The sequence below is a fragment of the Urtica dioica genome, chromosome 4 (genome assembly GCF_054948205.1).
Source record: "Urtica dioica subsp. dioica isolate 48M chromosome 4, U.dioica_male_clone48M_v1_H2, whole genome shotgun sequence".
NCBI classification, from domain to species: Eukaryota; Viridiplantae; Streptophyta; class Magnoliopsida; order Rosales; family Urticaceae; genus Urtica; species Urtica dioica.
In genome coordinates, this window is record NC_142759.1 from 38,719,599 (window position 1) to 38,737,600 (window position 18,002).

Here is an 18,002-nt window from a genome sequence, read left to right on the forward strand (position 1 = left end):
TGGATGAGCACTGGATTGCTCTTAAGCATGTTCTCAAGTATCTTCGAAGATCTAGGAACTTGATGCTTACATATTCAGGTATTAACCTGACTATGACGGGATATATGGACTCCGATTTTTAAGCGGATAAGGATTCCAGGAAATCCACGTCAGGATTTGTGTTCATCCTTAATGGTGGAGTTGTTGTCTTGACGAGTATTAAGCAATCTTGCATTGCTGACTCCACGATGGAAGCAGAATATGTGGCTATAGTGCACCGATTGAACGACGACCCGAAGGTCGCCGAAAAGGTGCAGGCTAGACGAACGTTCAACCCAGAACGATACCTGGCCATAAATGAAGAGGTCGAGAAACTCCTCGCCGCAAACTTCATCCGAGAGGCTAAGTACCCCATGTGGGTCGCCAACGTGGTAATGGAGAAAAAGCCTAATGGGAAGTGGTGAATTTGTATAGACTACAAAGATCTTAACAAAGCCTGCCCTAAGGACTGCTTTTGTCACGACCCGCGACCTCTTGTCATCGGTTCACGAGCCGCGACGGTGGGTTACGTCACAAGTCAAAACATCAATATAATATTATATCTCATATCAACAGAAACAGAATCAAATCAACATAATAATCATAATACTTATGTTAAACGTAATACGATATCATATAAGTATTATAAGTCGTTATATAAAAACCTGGGTAAATTTTTCGTTTTTCTCAATTCAAACTTTAAGTCTCACTACGACTCTAAATATTTACATAACCGCTCCTGGGTTAACGTATAATTACAAGAGATATTTTTAGGAGCGTAGTTTACGGAAGGGGTTCAACAAAATATAGTTATTACTATAGAAGAGATTGGTCCCGGGTGAGTCTCCACTAGCCGAAAGGTCAAGAGATACACGTCCGGCCTTCGTCTTCAACTCCTTGCTCACATCGGCGCCTTGCCCTTTTCTACATTACCAAGGGTCATAAACTATGAGTCGATTGACTCAGCAAGTGGTAGTCTAACTTAGAAAATAAAGCGACCAAATGCCATGTGATAACATGTGACGTGCAAACAAGCACATAAGAATGCATAGATGCAATCTAACAAGTCTAGAGCATGATTCATGTGTACACACTCTAACTAGTACTTGTCGTCTTTAAGGTTACACACATCCCCCGCTATAACCTTCAGAACGACAAGAGACCAGCCTTAGACTTCGAGCAGCAGTCGTCCGGCGGCCTAAGAGTTTTAACGTTTGTCTGGGATCCACTAATGGTACCAACTTCATTCGACATCGACGCAACCCTCAGGCCCTCATAGCCCGTCAAGGTGCGTTCTTCAGGTCCTCATAACCTAGCAATAAGATCGGGTGCGACTCTTGGTCGACTTCCCGATAAATGAATACTCAGCGCCATCCCTCAGGCCCTCATAGCCCGTCAGGGTTCATTTCATTTTGGTACCATCGACACAACAATTCTTTAAGGTTCGGGTACTCTGCTGCACTCAGAGTACACACCTATGCTACTTACAGGAGAGGGACTCAGGATAAATCCTGAAAGAAATTTCATTTCCCTTTTATGCTCGTTAGTGTTTTAGGTTGAAGACTCGGGATATGACTCCCGGTACTTCTACTATCGATTTGAATTCGAGAGTTAAACACGCCTCTCCTGTCTCCCCATTGCTAACGGGTCACTCACAGCCTAAGGAATGATTAAATCACGTAACAGAGGCTGGGTTTCACAAATCTTACGTTTGAACTTATTGAGCGAACTCACGCTAAGTTTTCAGGAAAAGCGGCCGAAGCCTTAATCTTTGAGATTATTCGATTTTAAAGCTTTTCCTATTCTTGTTTACTAACAAGCAATAATGCACGTAAACAGGGTTATTCCCTTGGTATGTAGTTGACTTAAGTCTCCACACTTACCCGGAAAAGATCGTCTGAAAATTGGTTGACTTTCGGAGTTTCCTTGCTTTTCACGCTTCCCACGTCCTGGAGCGATATCACGTTCTGAAGCGTCGAGAAACTAAAGCCGAAAGTTGAAATCTCATCAGTCAATGATCCAAGAGGTGATGACAAGCTTAAGGTTCGTTATCGGGATTCATTGCGAGTCGGTTCAGGGGTTCGAGAATTTAATTCACTTATTTCCCGGCTTTTCGTAATTTAAACTTATTCAAGACCCGTGCGAGTTTGTACGGAAGAACGAGTACGAAATAAAATCTAAATCCTTATTTAACGAGTCTTAAATAAATTAAATGAATAATCCGAAAATAGTACAAACCGAGAATTCTAAATGAATTAATCAAAAATTAAATTCTCGAACATCTCTTAATAAATAATTTATAATCCTTGAGTACAAATCTCAAATCCAAACTTAAGACTCGAGTCTAACGCTATAAAGCGATAAACGACTCACGAGTGAGATCGAGCTTTAAAAACTTTTTTTGAATTCGCTATACTTCGGCTTCGACGAGTTCAGTTCGGTCGGCTCTTGCTCGATTCTATCCGATCTGTGACTGAGTTGTGAAATTCAGAAAACAAACATCACGATCAATTCCCAAAATCAAGTTCCCGACTCGAAACGAACATCTAACTCAAACCTCAACGTCACAACATTTCCAACTTGTCATAAATTCTCAAACATGTCAGTAAACCACATAACTTGTCAACAAATCACTTTAGTTGACATAAACTTCACATTTCTATCTCAAAAAACCACTCATAAAAACCGATCCTACATATATCACATCTCAAATCCTTTTCATCAATTCCAAATCAAATTCTCAAATCTTTATTCTCATATCAAACCAATTCCAAAACCAAATCACAACTAAAACTTAAAACCATTTCCAAACCCCAATTCTCAAATCAATTTCAATTCCAGATAATAAAAACCCACACTAGAAATTCCAAATTTCCGAGGCTCAGAATCATTCCACACGATAATCAAAATGAATCACATATCCAAAACAAGTCTCACGGCCAAGTGACACACGGCCAACAACAAATTCCAAATCAAACCACATCAATACCAAATCATCACAGCCTCCATCAAACCCAGCATCAACACCACAGGATTTACAATTCAAAACACACGGCTAAAAAACCAAGCTACACGGCCAAAATCAAAACCCAACAAATTTGAGTTCAATCCTCCAATTCACAGCATTGATGTTAAAAAACGAGCTCAACAACCATTCATTAAAAACCTCCAATTTTCCAGAAATCAACAAAGAACACGAAACCCCCAATTCAATTTCATGAAACCCTAATCTTGGATTTCAATTTGGGTGAAATAAATTCACCTTGTTTTTGGAGGAATCGAACTCTCCGGCGTTCAACCTCTTCTTCACTGGCGTCCACTAGCTCACGACGGCTCTCGCTTTACGGCGCTGGTTCTCGGTTCCTCAGCCAAGGCGCGTGCGGTGATGGGAGCTCTCGGTGGTGGTGTTGCTGGCCAAGCGCGAGCAGAGAAGAAGAAGGGAAGATGCAAGGGTGACGAGGTGAGTTGACCGGCTGAGAGGGCAGCTCGGTGGTGGTTGTCATTTTTTTTTTCCTTGGTCTGAGTATCGCACGGGTGAGGAAGAGAAGAAGAGAAGGAGATTTCTCTTTTTGCACGTGAAGGAACATAATAGAAGGAAGAAGAAGATAAGAGAAAGAGGGGATAAGAAGAGAGAAAATGAATTTATTCATCAAACCCATTTTTCCCTCCATCTTCTTAAATCAACCCCCAAACTCACATTTTTATTTTCAAATAACTCCAAAATCATGACAATTACGTCCTTGCACAAAATTTTGTGACTAAAACCGTACTCGCTCGAACTTTTAATTAAGTTATTCAAACCAATATTTTCCTCGTTCGTTCTTGATTAATTTAAATATATTTATGGTTTCTCGGAAATAATTCTCATCCTTGAGAATTTATTTCTTAAATTAAATTCCGGCATATTTCCTCAGAAAATAATTTATTATTCGAGACGAACTCGATAAATCCTTTATTTATTCCGAGATTTTCCATTACCTTAAAATAATTTAAATTAACTCTATAAACTTCAACGTCCATAATTCATTCAAGAACTTACTTGTAACACACGAAAGCTCATTTATTAACCGTAAATTACAAACAGCGAGATTCAAAAGTTTATCCTTTACAATCCCTACCCCCTTAAAGAGTTTCGTCCTCGAAACTTAAAATAGAGTAGGGTACTTCTTTTGCATCTCACTCTCGAGCTCCCATGTAGCTTCTTCTACAGCATGCCTCTTCCACAAAACCTTGACCAAAGGAATGGTCTTATTCCTTAAAACTTTATCCTTGCGATCAAGAATCGCTACAGCTGGCTCTTCATATCTGACTTCAAGAGAGATCTCAACCTCTTTCTCTTGTAGAACATGCGAAGGTTCAGACACGTACTTCCGTAACATGGACACGTGGAATACATCATAAAGGTTGGACATAGACCGTGCCAATGCCAAGCGATAAGCTGTCTTGCCTACACGCTCAATGATCTCAAAAGGTCCAACATACCTTGGACTGAGCTTTCCTTTCTTTCCAAACCTCATAACTCCTCGCAAGGGTAAGATCTTCAGAAAAATATTATCTCCTGCTTCCAAACTCAAGAGGCATTCTTGTTGTCAATAGTGCCCACAAGAAGAGTTGTAGTCTTTATTTTGAACATTTGATGTAATAAAGTCTCATGAAGACTCTTGCTTGTAATTGCCTATTCATTCATTAATAAAGTTGAAACGTTCATTCAATCTTCCTTGTCTGAAGCTTTATGATAAAACCATAGTCTTTTAGTCCATAAACAAACTTAACAACTTACGAAGAGACAAATGTAGATTTGCATGAACAAACTCTTCGTAGTTTGCTTAAAACGATATATTCGCAATCTTAGGGTCAAAGGACTATTGACCTCAGTATGATTGTTAGAAGAATCTATGATGTCTGGTTATGAGGCATTGAGAGTTAGGAACTCTATAGTTCTTCTAGGTATCTTCCGAAGGTACTGAATTGACCAGTGCACTTCTAGAGACAAGATAAGAACAAACCATTTAACCTCTTATGTCTCGAAGTCACTATGTATGAATTGCATCATGCTTACCTTAATCCTGAAATGAGACATGCCATTTCACACCTTAGTATTCTCATTTGAGAAAGTCAAAGTTCGGACTCACTATGTGATTCCGAACAAGGCCTATTGGTGAAGTACTAAGTTGTGAGTCTGTCATGAGTAACTTTGTGAAGTTCTCATAGATATGGAATTCATGTACAAGATTGCTGAAATGCAATGTATGTCACCTCATGCTTTGTTCCTTGGAGTGTGAATAAATGAACTGGCCAGTGTCCAAATTGAGTCTTGACTCTTTTGGATGAAACAATGTGACTTGTTAGCTCCTCGTCAATACATTGTTTCTAACTTATTCACAAGCGACAAAGGAGTTGAGGAAATAACAGCTAGAAGGGTAAAATGGTAATTTAGTAAATCCCGACTAGCTGATGACATTCATGAAGGGTAAACATAGATAATATTCAGTGGATCCGCTCATCATAATTAGGTCGAATTCTTGAGTAGAAAATAAATTCATTTGAACCGAGAGATTTTCAGTGTCAGCTCTTTAGTGGAGTCAGTTGGCATTAAGCTAAACTTGGAAAAGGTTTGTGAACTTTTGAGTCCAAGTGTTTAGCTAAAGCTTTGTTCATTTGGGTCCATGAGGTCACTGTCACGAATCACATCGATAGGAATAGTTAAACTGGAAGCTAAGCCAAAACAAGAACGAAAATAGTTAAAAGGGTATTTTTGTCTTTTGAGACATAAGGATGAAATGGATGTCAATAAATTTTGACAAGTTCATTTGATGACTTAATGTCACTCGGCCATAATATGATTAATTGGGCCTTGTGAATTAATTTCATTTCATAAGAATTTTATTGAAAACTCTTAATGGGCCTTTTTCATGTTCTCATGAATAAATGAAGAAGCTTCTAGAAGCTCCTTCTAGAAGTGAAATGGGCGCCCATAATACCCAAGGAAAGAGAGTTTATTTTGTGCATAAATGTATTTAGATACTTGCCAAAAGAAAAAGAGGAAACAAATTTCCCACACATGCAATGGGAAATTCGGCCAAGTGAGAAAAGGGAAAGCCAAGGAACAAAAAAGGAAACAAATCCTTGCCTCTAGGAGGCAGCCTTGGGCGCCCAACAAGGAATGGGAAATGAAGGATTTTTGCTCATGAATATGTGATATTCTATAGAAGAGGAAACTACCTTATTGAAGGTGAGACCTCTCCTATAAATAGGAGCCCCATTTCCTCACAATTGATTCATCCAAGTTTAAGAGATTTGAGAGACTCTCTCTCTAGAACTTGGCCGAAGTCCTCTTCTCTCTCTCTCTAGTTTATTTTCGGTTTTCTCTTGTCTTGGCACCTAGGTCCTCACTCGACCTAGTCTTTAGCTCTGCGACTTCGAGACTCGTTCTCAAGTCGTAGTGTTTAAAAGTGCCCACTCACTAATTCCTTCTTTTCGAGTGATTTAGTGATAGAAACTTTCGTGGTTGCTCGAGGTGCCGAGGAAAGAAAAGAGAGACGTGCTGCGAGGGGAGACGAACGTTGCCAACCTTCCAAAGGCTCATCAACGTTCAAGCATCAAAAAGGTTAGTAACTTTTAAAGCTCATATTAGTTTTTATTTACATGCATATGCTCTTGTCTAGGTTAGTAAAAACTAGTTTTACTTAAAAAGAAAATTTTTAAAATTCCGCCGCTTTGCGAAGCGTTTAATCTTTTTCTTAAACCCTAGATCGATTCCAACAAATGGTATCAGAGCTATGGTCAAAGGAATGCATGTGCATGTTTTAAATTATGAGCTTGAAAATCGTTTTCGAAAGTTTACTAATTTTGTGACAAGTTAGAATTGTAATCTTAGATTTTTTTTAATTTATTGCTCATGCCTTTAAATTAAAAACCATGTTGTTTTTCTATGAGTTTGGGATGATGTTAAAACACATTAGAATCAGTTCTAAAAGTTTTTAATTTTTTATATTGAAAAACGTGTTTTAAAGGATTGAGAAATTTCGAGTAAAATTTTGTGACTAGTTTTGTTATCTTGCTAGTTTCTTATTTTTACTTGAATCGTTTTATGCTTGTTGTTATTTCTTTTATGCATTGTTATTACCCTGCTAATAAAACACAAATAAAAGCTTTAAACAACATCTTAAAACGTTCCGTTACACTCGATTCTTTTTCGCACCTAAAAGGACAAAGCTTTAATTTATTTCTTTTCTTCGAGCTGGAATGTAGACCCGCATTAAAAGCGGCATAACTCTCTGCTCAGAAATCGAAATTTAATGATTCTTGAATCAAATTAAAGCTCTGTCTGTCCTCTGTCCAATGCCACCGGTTTCGGCTCAAAAGGACATCGGAGCCGCCAGTTATGGCGATTTTACTCCGAGGTGCGCGGCTGTCTGAAACTCCAGTTTTTTAGAAATCCGGATTTTCAAACCCCACTACCATGAGTTATAGAACTCTAATGAGAAAACTTTCTTGAGCAAAAATGTTTTTCATATGATTATAAACATGATGTGTAAAGATTAAAAGTTTTGTTTTTTGAAAGATTAATTGAAATTGAATTTTTACAAAACTAGTTTGAATTTTGAAAAACCGTTTTCACTTTCAAACTTGAAAATATTTTGTCATCCAAATCAAATAAATTTTCAAAATGTTTTCAAAACTATATCTATATCACATATGTTCAAAATCTATATGCTCTTGAAATTTTGAGTGGGAGGTCTCTTTGTAGACAAAACCGAAAAATAAAAAGATGTGTAATCTCAAACTTTCAAGTGTTCGAGTGAGTTGAAGTTCACACTTCCCTCACGCACTCTCCCGAAATAGAAAATAGGAAAAGATCGAGTATGTCCCTTGTGCCTTTATGCACTAATACTGCTCTGAACATGTCGATCTAGGATTCTCTTCTAGTTGTCCGCTCCGTCGCTCTCTAACTAGGAAATCTGTTTCCGAACTTAAAAGAGTCGATGAACCAACTCCAAAAACTAAGTGGGAGGGTTATACTCGTTGTTTGTAACCCGCGATCCCCAACACTAGTGAAAGATGCAATAACGTGGGACTAAGAGCCGCTCTTGCGACCCTCACTTAAATGTGAGTACTCCAAGGCGTTATTGCTTCGATCATTGCTCAATGAGCTACGTCCGAGAGTGATGCAATGATGGCAAGGCCTCCCCTTGGGGGATTGTTTTTCAAAGCTGATCTTTTGGACTAAGTGGTTGGTTGCACACTTAGGCTCAATCCCTAGTATCCTTCCTTAAGGCTCTGCGAAAGGATATGAGTGATCAAACCAATTTACAAGGTGGCTAGTCAAAATGATGTACTGACATCTTGGCTTAGCATTAATGATGTGTCATTTACTTATAAAAGGAGATTTTTTGCGGCCTTCTCTTGAGGGAGTAAATTATCGTTTGGTTTATAACACCTTTGGGTTTTACAAAAGTCTTAATAAAACTTAAATCCTAAACCAAAGACTAATCATAAACTTGTTTCAACTTATATAGGCAATATGTCTCTCAACCATCTCTCTATCTTTCTTTCCTCGATCAAACTCGAAAACGAAAACTACGTAGATTCGAAACGTAACCTCGACATAATACCTACCGTTAACAAGCACAAATGGGTACTCACCACCCCGTGTCCTCCTCTGACGAATGATGATTCAACTCAAGAGGACAATGACGCCTTAGCGGCCTGGCTTCGATCCAATGAGATTGTGAGGTGCTATATCTTAGCATCTATGAACAATATGCTGAACAAGCAACATCGTGACATCGAGACTGCCGCTGACATGCTCTACAATCTCCTTGAGAGTTTTGGAGGGCAAAGGCGTCAAGCAAGGCAAAAAGCAGTCCGACAGTTTATGAACTGTCATATGAAGGCTAGGACTCCTGTTAGAGACTTTATGATACTGATCATTAGTTTTCTAAATAAAATGGAAATCCTAGGATCTGAGACTGATGGGAAGGATCTCATAGATATGATCTTAGAAACTCTCCCCGCGTCTCTTGATACCTCCAAGATGAACTACTCCATAAACAAGCTAGAGTACACTGCTACCAAGCTTATGGAGGAACTTCACACTGCTGTAGGTTTCACTAAGAGAAAGAGGAATCAAGGAGAGGCACATGCTACTGAGCAAAAAGCCTCCGCCTCTGAAACTGTGAAGAGACCTTACAAGGCCGACAAAAAGAACTGTGCCGCCTATCTCAAAGCAAAGGAACATAGTATTGTACTAGTTACCGAAGCATGCTTAGTAGCTGATAATGTATCAACGTGGATTCTTGACTCCGCTGCTACTAACCATATTTGCTGTTCCTTGAATGGTTTCAAGAAAACCAAAAGCTTAGAGGAAGGCGAGTTCTGTTTCAAATGGGGTGATGGGAGCCTGGTGTCTGCAAAGGCTGTGGGATCTGTGACGCTGTCTTTTGAAGACCGCACTTTAAACTTGAATAATGTATATTTTGTTCCTACCTTTGGGAAGAACTTAATATCCGTTGCTCGTCTTCGTGAGCAAGATTATTGTTTAAAGTTCATTAAGAATGGAATTCGTATTTCGTTTCCTGATAATTCTTTTGTCACTGATGCATGTATGAAGAATGCTCTTTTCTACATCTATCCCACTCAACCTTCTCTTTTAGACACCGAAATAGATAATGATCTAATTAGGGAGCCAAAGAGGATCATACTTTCTGAATCCTCCGATCTAACAAAATCAACACACCTATGGCACTTAAGACTTGGTCATATCAGTCTAGAAATGATTAAGAGACTTGTGAGGGATGGTCCACTCCAAGCCTCTGCAATAGGTTCACTACCTACTTGTGAATCCTGCATAGAAGGAAAAATGACTAAGCGACCTTTCTCTGATAAAGGTCGAAGAGCCACTGAGTTGCTGGAACTAATACATTCTGATGTATGTGGTCCGCTCAGCCAACAGGCACGTGGAGGATACGAATACTTCGTTACCTTCACTGATGATTACTCAAGATATGGGTTTGTCTATTTGCTTAAACACAAATCCGAGACCTTTAACGTATTTAAGGTCTTTAGGGCTTTAGTGGAAAAGCAAACTGGCAAAGTGATCAAAACCCTTCGATCTGATCGAGGTGGTGAGTATATGTCTGGAGAGTTCGATGACTTTCTTAAAGAAGAAGGTATCGCTTCTCAGCTTACCGCGCCTGGCACACCTCAACAAAACGGAGTGTCAGAGAGAAGAAACCGAACTCTTATGGAGATGGTTAGATCGATGATGAGTTACTCATCACTCCCGCTTTCCTTTTGGGGATATGCCCTCGAAACAGCCGCCTACATTCTGAACCAAGTTCCGTCCAAAACGGTTCCTGGTACTCCTTATGAACGATGGACTGGCCGTAAAGTGAATCTTGGCCGCATCCGAATTTGGGGTTGCCCTGCACACGTGCTGAGGCAAAAGACTAGCAAGTTGGCTAGTAGGTCAGAATTGTGCCTGTTTGTAGGATATCCGAAGGAAACCAAAGGTTTTACTTTCTATAGTCCCGAGGACGATAAGACTTTCGTTAGCACGAATGCTCGTTTTATTGAGGAGGACTTTATGAAGGATGCGAAACCTAGAAGCAAAATTGTGCTTGAAGAAAAGTTGGGTGAGGAAGCTTCTACCTCATCTGTAAGAACTGTTCTTACCCCAACTGAAACACAACCTAACTCGTCAGAATCTCGTCAAGTAGTACTTAGACGTAGTGGGAGGGCTACTCAAAAGCCTGACAGGTACATGTCTTATGGAGACTCTCTTGTAGCCGTCTCCGACATGGATGATCCTGTTTCCTATAGCCAAGCAATGGCTTGTTCTGAATCAAACCTTTGGCTTGACGCCATGAAAGTTGAGATGCACTCGATGTATGTCAACAAAGTCTGGAAACTTGTAGACCTTCCTGAAGGGATTAAACCCGTAGGGTGTAAGTGGATATACAAGAAGAAAAGGGGTCCTGATGGGAACGTTGAGACGTTCAAAGCACGACTTGTGGCAAAGGGTTATACCCAACAAGAAGGGATTGACTATGAAGAAACCTTCTCGCCAGTCGCGATACTTAAATCCATCCGCATACTCCTATCCATAGCTGCAGCTCTCGACTATGAGATCTGGCAAATGGATGTCAAGACAGCCTTTCTGAATGGCAATCTTGACGAGCGCATTTACATGGCTCAACCAGACGGTTTCGTGGATAAAGGTCAAGAGACCAAGGTTTGTGAGTTGCTTAAATCCATTTATGGACTAAAGCAAGCATCTAGGTCATGGAATATTAGATTCGATGAAACTGTAAAGAGCTTCGGCTTTGAACAGTCAATAGATGAGCCTTGTGTTTACAAGTTAATACACGAAGGCAAAGTTGTGTTTCTGGTACTATATGTCGATGATATACTACTCATTGGTAATGACGTGGGTAAGTTATCTGAGGTTAAGGTCTGGCTAGCAAAGCAATTCGATATGAAGGATCTAGGAGAAGCCGCGTACATTCTGGGGATCCAAATCTTTCGAGATAGGAAAAACCGGACCCTGTCGCTCTCTCAAGCATCTTATATTGATAAGGTGATGGATCGCTTCTCGATGCAAGACTGCAAGAGGGGTCAAACACCCTTTAGGCATGGAGTTTCACTCTCTAAGGACCAGTCTCCCAAGACTGCACAAGAGATTGAAGACATGAGGAAAATTCCTTACGCCTCTGCCGTAGGAAGACTCATGTATGCTATGCTTTGCACCCGACCTGATATATGTTTCGCCGTTGGCGTAGTTAGTCGTTTCCAATCCAACCCTGGACCCGAGCACTGGATTGCTGTTAAGCATGTTCTTAAGTATCTTCGAAGAACTAGGAACTTGATGCTTACATACTCAGGTACTGACCTGACTATGACGGGATATACCGACTCCGATTTTCAAGCGGATAAGGATTCCAGGAAATCCACTTCGGGATCTGTGTTCATCCTTAATGGTGGAGCTGTTGTGTGGAGAAGTATTAAGCAATCTTGCATTGCTGACTCCACAATGGAAGCAGAATATGTGGCTGCTTGTGAAGCATCCAAAGAGGCTGTATGGCTTAGAAAGTTCCTTAAGTATTTGGAAGTTGTTCCAAACGTCGACGAGCCCATGACCCTTTATTGTGATAATAGTGGGGCTGTCGCTAACTCAAAGGAACCTAGAAGCCATAAGCGCTCTAAGCATATTGAGAGGAAATACCATTTGATTCGAGAGATCGTGCAGCGCGGAGACGTGGAAGTGAAGAAGATCTCAACGGTGGACAACCTCGCAGATCCATTCACCAAGGCCCTAGCGAACAAGGTCTTCGACCAACATCGTGAGGGATTAGGCATGAAGGACTACACACACCTTCTTTGAGTCAAGTGGGAGTTTGTTGTCAATAGTGCCCACAAGAAGAGTTGTAGTCTTTATTTTGAACATTTGATGTAATAAAGTCTCATGAAGACTCTTGCTTGTAATTGCCTATTCATTCATTAATAAAGTTGAAACGTTCATTCAATCTTCCTTGTCTGAAGCTTTATGATAAAACCATAGTCTTTTAGTCCATAAACAAACTTAACAACTTACGAAGAGACAAATGTAGATTTGCATGAACAAACTCTTCGTAGTTTGCTTAAAACGATATATTCGCAATCTTAGGGTCAAAGGACTATTGACCTCAGTATGATTGTTAGAAGAATCTATGATGTCTGGTTATGAGGCATTGAGAGTTAGGAACTCTATAGTTCTTCTAGGTATCTTCCGAAGGTACTGAATTGACCAGTGCACTTCTAGAGACAAGATAAGAACAAACCATTTAACCTCTTATGTCTCGAAGTCACTATGTATGAATTGCATCATGCTTACCTTAATCCTGAAATGAGACATGCCATTTCACACCTTAGTATTCTCATTTGAGAAAGTCAAAGTTCGGACTCACTATGTGATTCCGAACAAGGCCTATTGGTGAAGTACTAAGTTGTGAGTCTGTCATGAGTAACTTTGTGAAGTTCTCATAGATATGGAATTCATGTACAAGATTGCTGAAATGCAATGTATGTCACCTCATGCTTTGTTCCTTGGAGTGTGAATAAATGAACTGGCCAGTGTCCAAATTGAGTCTTGACTCTTTTGGATGAAACAATGTGACTTGTTAGCTCCTCGTCAATACATTGTTTCTAACTTATTCACAAGCGACAAAGGAGTTGAGGAAATAACAGCTAGAAGGGTAAAATGGTAATTTAGTAAATCCCGACTAGCTGATGACATTCATGAAGGGTAAACATAGATAATATTCAGTGGATCCGCTCATCATAATTAGGTCGAATTCTTGAGTAGAAAATAAATTCATTTGAACCGAGAGATTTTCAGTGTCAGCTCTTTAGTGGAGTCAGTTGGCATTAAGCTAAACTTGGAAAAGGTTTGTGAACTTTTGAGTCCAAGTGTTTAGCTAAAGCTTTGTTCATTTGGGTCCATGAGGTCACTGTCACGAATCACATCGATAGGAATAGTTAAACTGGAAGCTATGCCAAAACAAGAACGAAAATAGTTAAAAGGGTATTTTTGTCTTTTGAGACATAAGGATGAAATGGATGTCAATAAATTTTGACAAGTTCATTTGATGACTTAATGTCACTCGGCCATAATATGATTAATTGGGCCTTGTGAATTAATTTCATTTCATAAGAATTTTATTGAAAACTCTTAATGGGCCTTTTTCATGTTCTCATGAATAAATGAAGAAGCTTCTAGAAGCTCCTTCTAGAAGTGAAATGGGCGCCCATAATACCCAAGGAAAGAGAGTTTATTTTGTGCATAAATGTATTTAGATACTTGCCAAAAGAAAAAGAGGAAACAAATTTCCCACACATGCAATGGGAAATTCGGCCAAGTGAGAAAAGGGAAAGCCAAGGAACAAAAAAGGAAACAAATCCTTGCCTCTAGGAGGCAGCCTTGGGCGCCCAACAAGGAATGGGAAATGAAGGATTTTTGCTCATGAATATGTGATATTCTATAGAAGAGGAAACTACCTTATTGAAGGTGAGACCTCTCCTATAAATAGGAGCCCCATTTCCTCACAATTGATTCATCCAAGTTTAAGAGATTTGAGAGACTCTCTCTCTAGAACTTGGCCGAAGTCCTCTTCTCTCTCTCTCTAGTTTATTTTCGGTTTTCTCTTGTCTTGGCACCTAGGTCCTCACTCGACCTAGTCTTTAGCTCTGCGACTTCGAGACTCGTTCTCAAGTCGTAGTGTTTAAAAGTGCCCACTCACTAATTCCTTCTTTTCGAGTGATTTAGTGATAGAAACTTTCGTGGTTGCTCGAGGTGCCGAGGAAAGAAAAGAGAGACGTGCTGCGAGGGGAGACGAACGTTGCCAACCTTCCAAAGGCTCATCAACGTTCAAGCATCAAAAAGGTTAGTAACTTTTAAAGCTCATATTAGTTTTTATTTACATGCATATGCTCTTGTCTAGGTTAGTAAAAACTAGTTTTACTTAAAAAGAAAATTTTTAAAATTCCGCCGCTTTGCGAAGCGTTTAATCTTTTTCTTAAACCCTAGATCGATTCCAACAATTCTACGCCTGTCAGCGTAGTTTTTCTGACGACTTTGTGACGTCTTCATTCGAGCTTGGATCTTCTTAACCGCTTTTGTGGTCTGCTCTAGCATCTCAGGTCCGACAAATTTGCCCTCACCAGCTTCATCCCAATGAACTGGAGAGCGACACTTCCGCCCATACAAAGCTTCATACGATGCCATACTAATTGTCGTCTAATAGCTATTGTTGTACGAGAACTCAACTAGCGGAAGGTAACGACTCCACGAGCCTTGGAATTCTAAAACACAAGCTCGAAGCATATCCTCCAATACTCGGATCGTTCGTTCGCTTTGACCATCGGTTTGGTGGTGAAAAGCAGTACTAAACTTCAACCGAGTTCCCAGGTTCTCTTGAAATCTCTAGAAACTGGAGTCCCCTGCGGCTGTGGCTTGACTGTCTTCGTGACGTCTACCACGCTTGCAAGGTAACCAGCGCATCCCTGATGCATCATCTTCACAGCCTTTAGCACCGATACGATCGGAAAACTCGATTTTCGAGAGGAACCTTGGAACTACAGCGGTCCAAGTCATGGGTTCTGGAACAGAACCGACTTCTTTCGGCAATCTATGATTGCATGGTGGGTACTTAACCAATCCATTTCAAGGATCACGTCATAGTCCACCATTTCCAATTCTATCAAGTCTGCTTTCATTATCCGATCATGGACTCGGATAGGCACATCTCTATACCAGTATAACAACTGGTACTTTTCTCCAGAAGGCGTAGCCGTAACGAACGGGTACGAGAATTCCTTCTGAAGCTCACCTAACTGATCAGACTTCCTAGATGCGATGAATGAATGTGTGGCTCCTAAATCTATCAATGCATATGCAGAGAAGGAATCCACAAAAATCTAACATGTGACAGCGGTGGGCGACCCTGCTCGTACTTCATCTTCACGGATGGAGAAGACTCTGGCATTAGCTTTCAGCTGCTCTTTGGGTGCAGGGGTCTTTACTTCTGGATTCTCACATACCCGAGACAGATGACCCTCTTTCCCGCATCTGAAACACACCAGCGCACGAGCATAACACTCTCCCTCGTGCGATCTGCCACACCTTCGGCACACGAGCGACTGATTGCTTCCAGAGGTCCTAGGCTTCTTATTAGGCAGCCCTGAACGTCCGCTATCTTCACGTCCTCTGCTTTGGTTCAGCGATTGTGATCGGTTTCCAGAACTTCCCTGAGGTTGGTAACTCAAGCCTTGCTGGGACCTCATTCCGTCTCCTCGCTGCGGCCGACTCTCCCATCTTGATGGGGATCTGAATCTTTTTCTTGATTCGCTCTGTTTAGGACCGCAGCTTCAGAATGTGTTGCAACAATTGGTTTCGGTGCAGGAGTCCGATCACCCTCGCACCAACCGGCAATCCGAAAAGCTCTCTGCACAGCGTTAGCATAAGAGCGAGGTCCATCATCGCCGCTATCCACTTGGCTCACGATATCCACATTGAGCCCGTGCATGTATTTCATCTTTCTAGCCTGATCAGTAGGGACTAGGGAAGGAGCGAACCTCGCTAACGTGTCGAACTTTGTCGTATATTCTGATACCGACATTGAACCTTGTCATAGGCTCATGAACTCGCGTACCTTGTTCGACAGGTTAGCTTCACGCAGGTACTTCACATGACACAGATTGAGGAAATGGACCCACGTCATTGAGTGGACATTCTCCGACGACGCCATCACTTCCCACCAGCCCCTAGCCTCATCCTCCAGTTGATTCACAGCGCAAGCCACTCTCTCGGTATCAGACAGCTGTTGAAGATCTGCTGCATTTTCTTGACCCAATTCTCCGCTGCAGCTGGATCCCCATGGCCGTCAAACGTCGGAGGCTTCTGCTTTCGAAACCTCTCATATACCGGCTCGCTCACAGGAGGAACGACGTCAGGAATCTGGAAATTGAGCTCCTCAGGAGGATCCACAAGCACTGGCGGTGGATTCTCTAGTCGTTCTCCTGGAACTGGAGCTGCTGGGTGCTGTTAGGGCGGCGCGTTCAGCCTCGTTAAGAGTTATGTGATCGTGCGATTCTGCTCTTCCAGCTGCTGCGCGAACCTACGATTCATCTAATCTCTTTAGGTCGCGACAACAGCTTGTCTCTCCAGCGTGCGTCTGATTTCCGCGAGATCCGCCGCTGTAACATTCTCGGCATTAGACGGGTCTCGTCTAGGCCCCATGCCTGCTCAATTCTACACATGGAAGAGGGCATGGTTGAAATCCAAGTCACAACATCGAGAATGCGAGAAAAGAAAACATATCAACACACGATCCTAACCCAAAACGAGATCTCATAAACATTTCTCATATCCTCATCAAGTCAAAAGATATATACAACCTGCATTCATGCCTTTAATATTTACACGTCACATGGCAACTATCGCTATCTACACAAATCTATAGACTCCCAGAAAGAGACTAGCATTTCCCGAGGCTTAGTCAAACGGGTTCGGAAAACGGTAATAATGTCGCTGCTTACTAACTATCCGCGTCCTATCAACAAAGAATGCAACAGTAAGCTCAGTCACGACCCGCGACCTCTCGTCACCGGTTCACGAGCCGTGACGGTGGGTTACGTCACCAGTCACAACATCAATATAATATTATATCTCATATCAACAGAAACATAATCAAATCAACATAATCAAGGCACGAGGAATAGAAGCGAATCCCGAAAAAATCAAGGCACTTCTTGAAATGAAGTCTCCAAGACGAGTCAAAGAGGTGGAAAGCCTGACTGGTCGGGTTGCAGCTCTGACACGCTTTGTGTCTAAAGCCACCGGCAAGTGTCAACCGTTCTTCAAAGCTCTAAAGAAGACGGATGGCTTTGAGTGGACAGACGAATGTGAAAAAGCCTTCCAGGAAATGAAGGCCTACTTTGGGTCCCCACCATTCCTCTCTAAACCAAGAGAGGGCGAGATGCTGTACGTATATCTCGCCGTCTCTGAAAGAACTATAAGTGCTGTTCTGGTCCGCGAAGAAGACAAGGTCCAACGGCCGGTCTACTACGTGAGCAAAGCCTTACTCGACGCGGAGACGCGCTACACCGAGATAGAGAAACTTTCTCTGGCTCTCGTAACGGCAGCTAAGAAGCTACGCCTGTATTTCGAAGCTCACCCAATTGCGGTGCGAACCGAGCATCCAATCGGTAAAGCTCTTCAAAAGGGAACATCGATTAGCATGGCGATCTGGTCCCAAGAATTGAGCGAGTACGGGATGGAGTTCCACCCAAGAACGGCTATAAAGGGGCAGGCCTTAGCCGACTTTGTGGAAGAATTCTCCTATACTCCCGATATAGGAAGAGCACAAAATGACCTAAACGATGACGCATTAACTCGGAAAAGAAAGGTTGACCCGACGGGTCCCATCTGGGAGTTGTACATAGAC

General features: G+C 41.4%; 2 protein-coding genes across 2 annotated transcripts; both read right to left on the reverse strand.

Annotated features, from left to right (window-relative positions):
• Positions 1-4,163: 4,163 nt before the first annotated feature.
• On the reverse strand, positions 4,164-4,535 carry LOC149401530 (uncharacterized). The gene has a single exon (XM_089610771.1). The coding sequence runs from the start codon at positions 4,533-4,535 to the stop codon at positions 4,164-4,166; it is 372 nt and encodes a 123-aa protein (XP_089466897.1).
• Positions 4,536-15,147: 10,612 nt separating this feature from the next.
• Positions 15,148-15,840, reverse strand: LOC149401531 (uncharacterized). The gene is made up of 2 exons (XM_089610772.1): positions 15,480-15,840; positions 15,148-15,437 (listed from the first exon to the last, which is right to left on the reverse strand). The coding sequence occupies exons 1-2, from the start codon at positions 15,838-15,840 to the stop codon at positions 15,148-15,150; spliced, it is 651 nt and encodes a 216-aa protein (XP_089466898.1).
• Positions 15,841-18,002: the final 2,162 nt, after the last annotated feature.

Excerpts from the sequence above, each read along its gene's own strand:
- LOC149401530 (XM_089610771.1), bottom strand. The coding sequence starts at position 4,535 with ATGAGGTTTGGAAAGAAAGGAAAGCTCAGTCCAAGGTATGTTGGACCT.
- LOC149401531 (XM_089610772.1), bottom strand. The coding sequence starts at position 15,840 with ATGAGGTCCCAGCAAGGCTTGAGTTACCAACCTCAGGGAAGTTCTGGA. Across the intron at positions 15,438-15,479 it reads GTCGCCCACCGCTGTCACAT|ATTTAGGAGCCACACATTCA; the intron begins GTTAGATTTTTG and ends ATGCATTGATAG.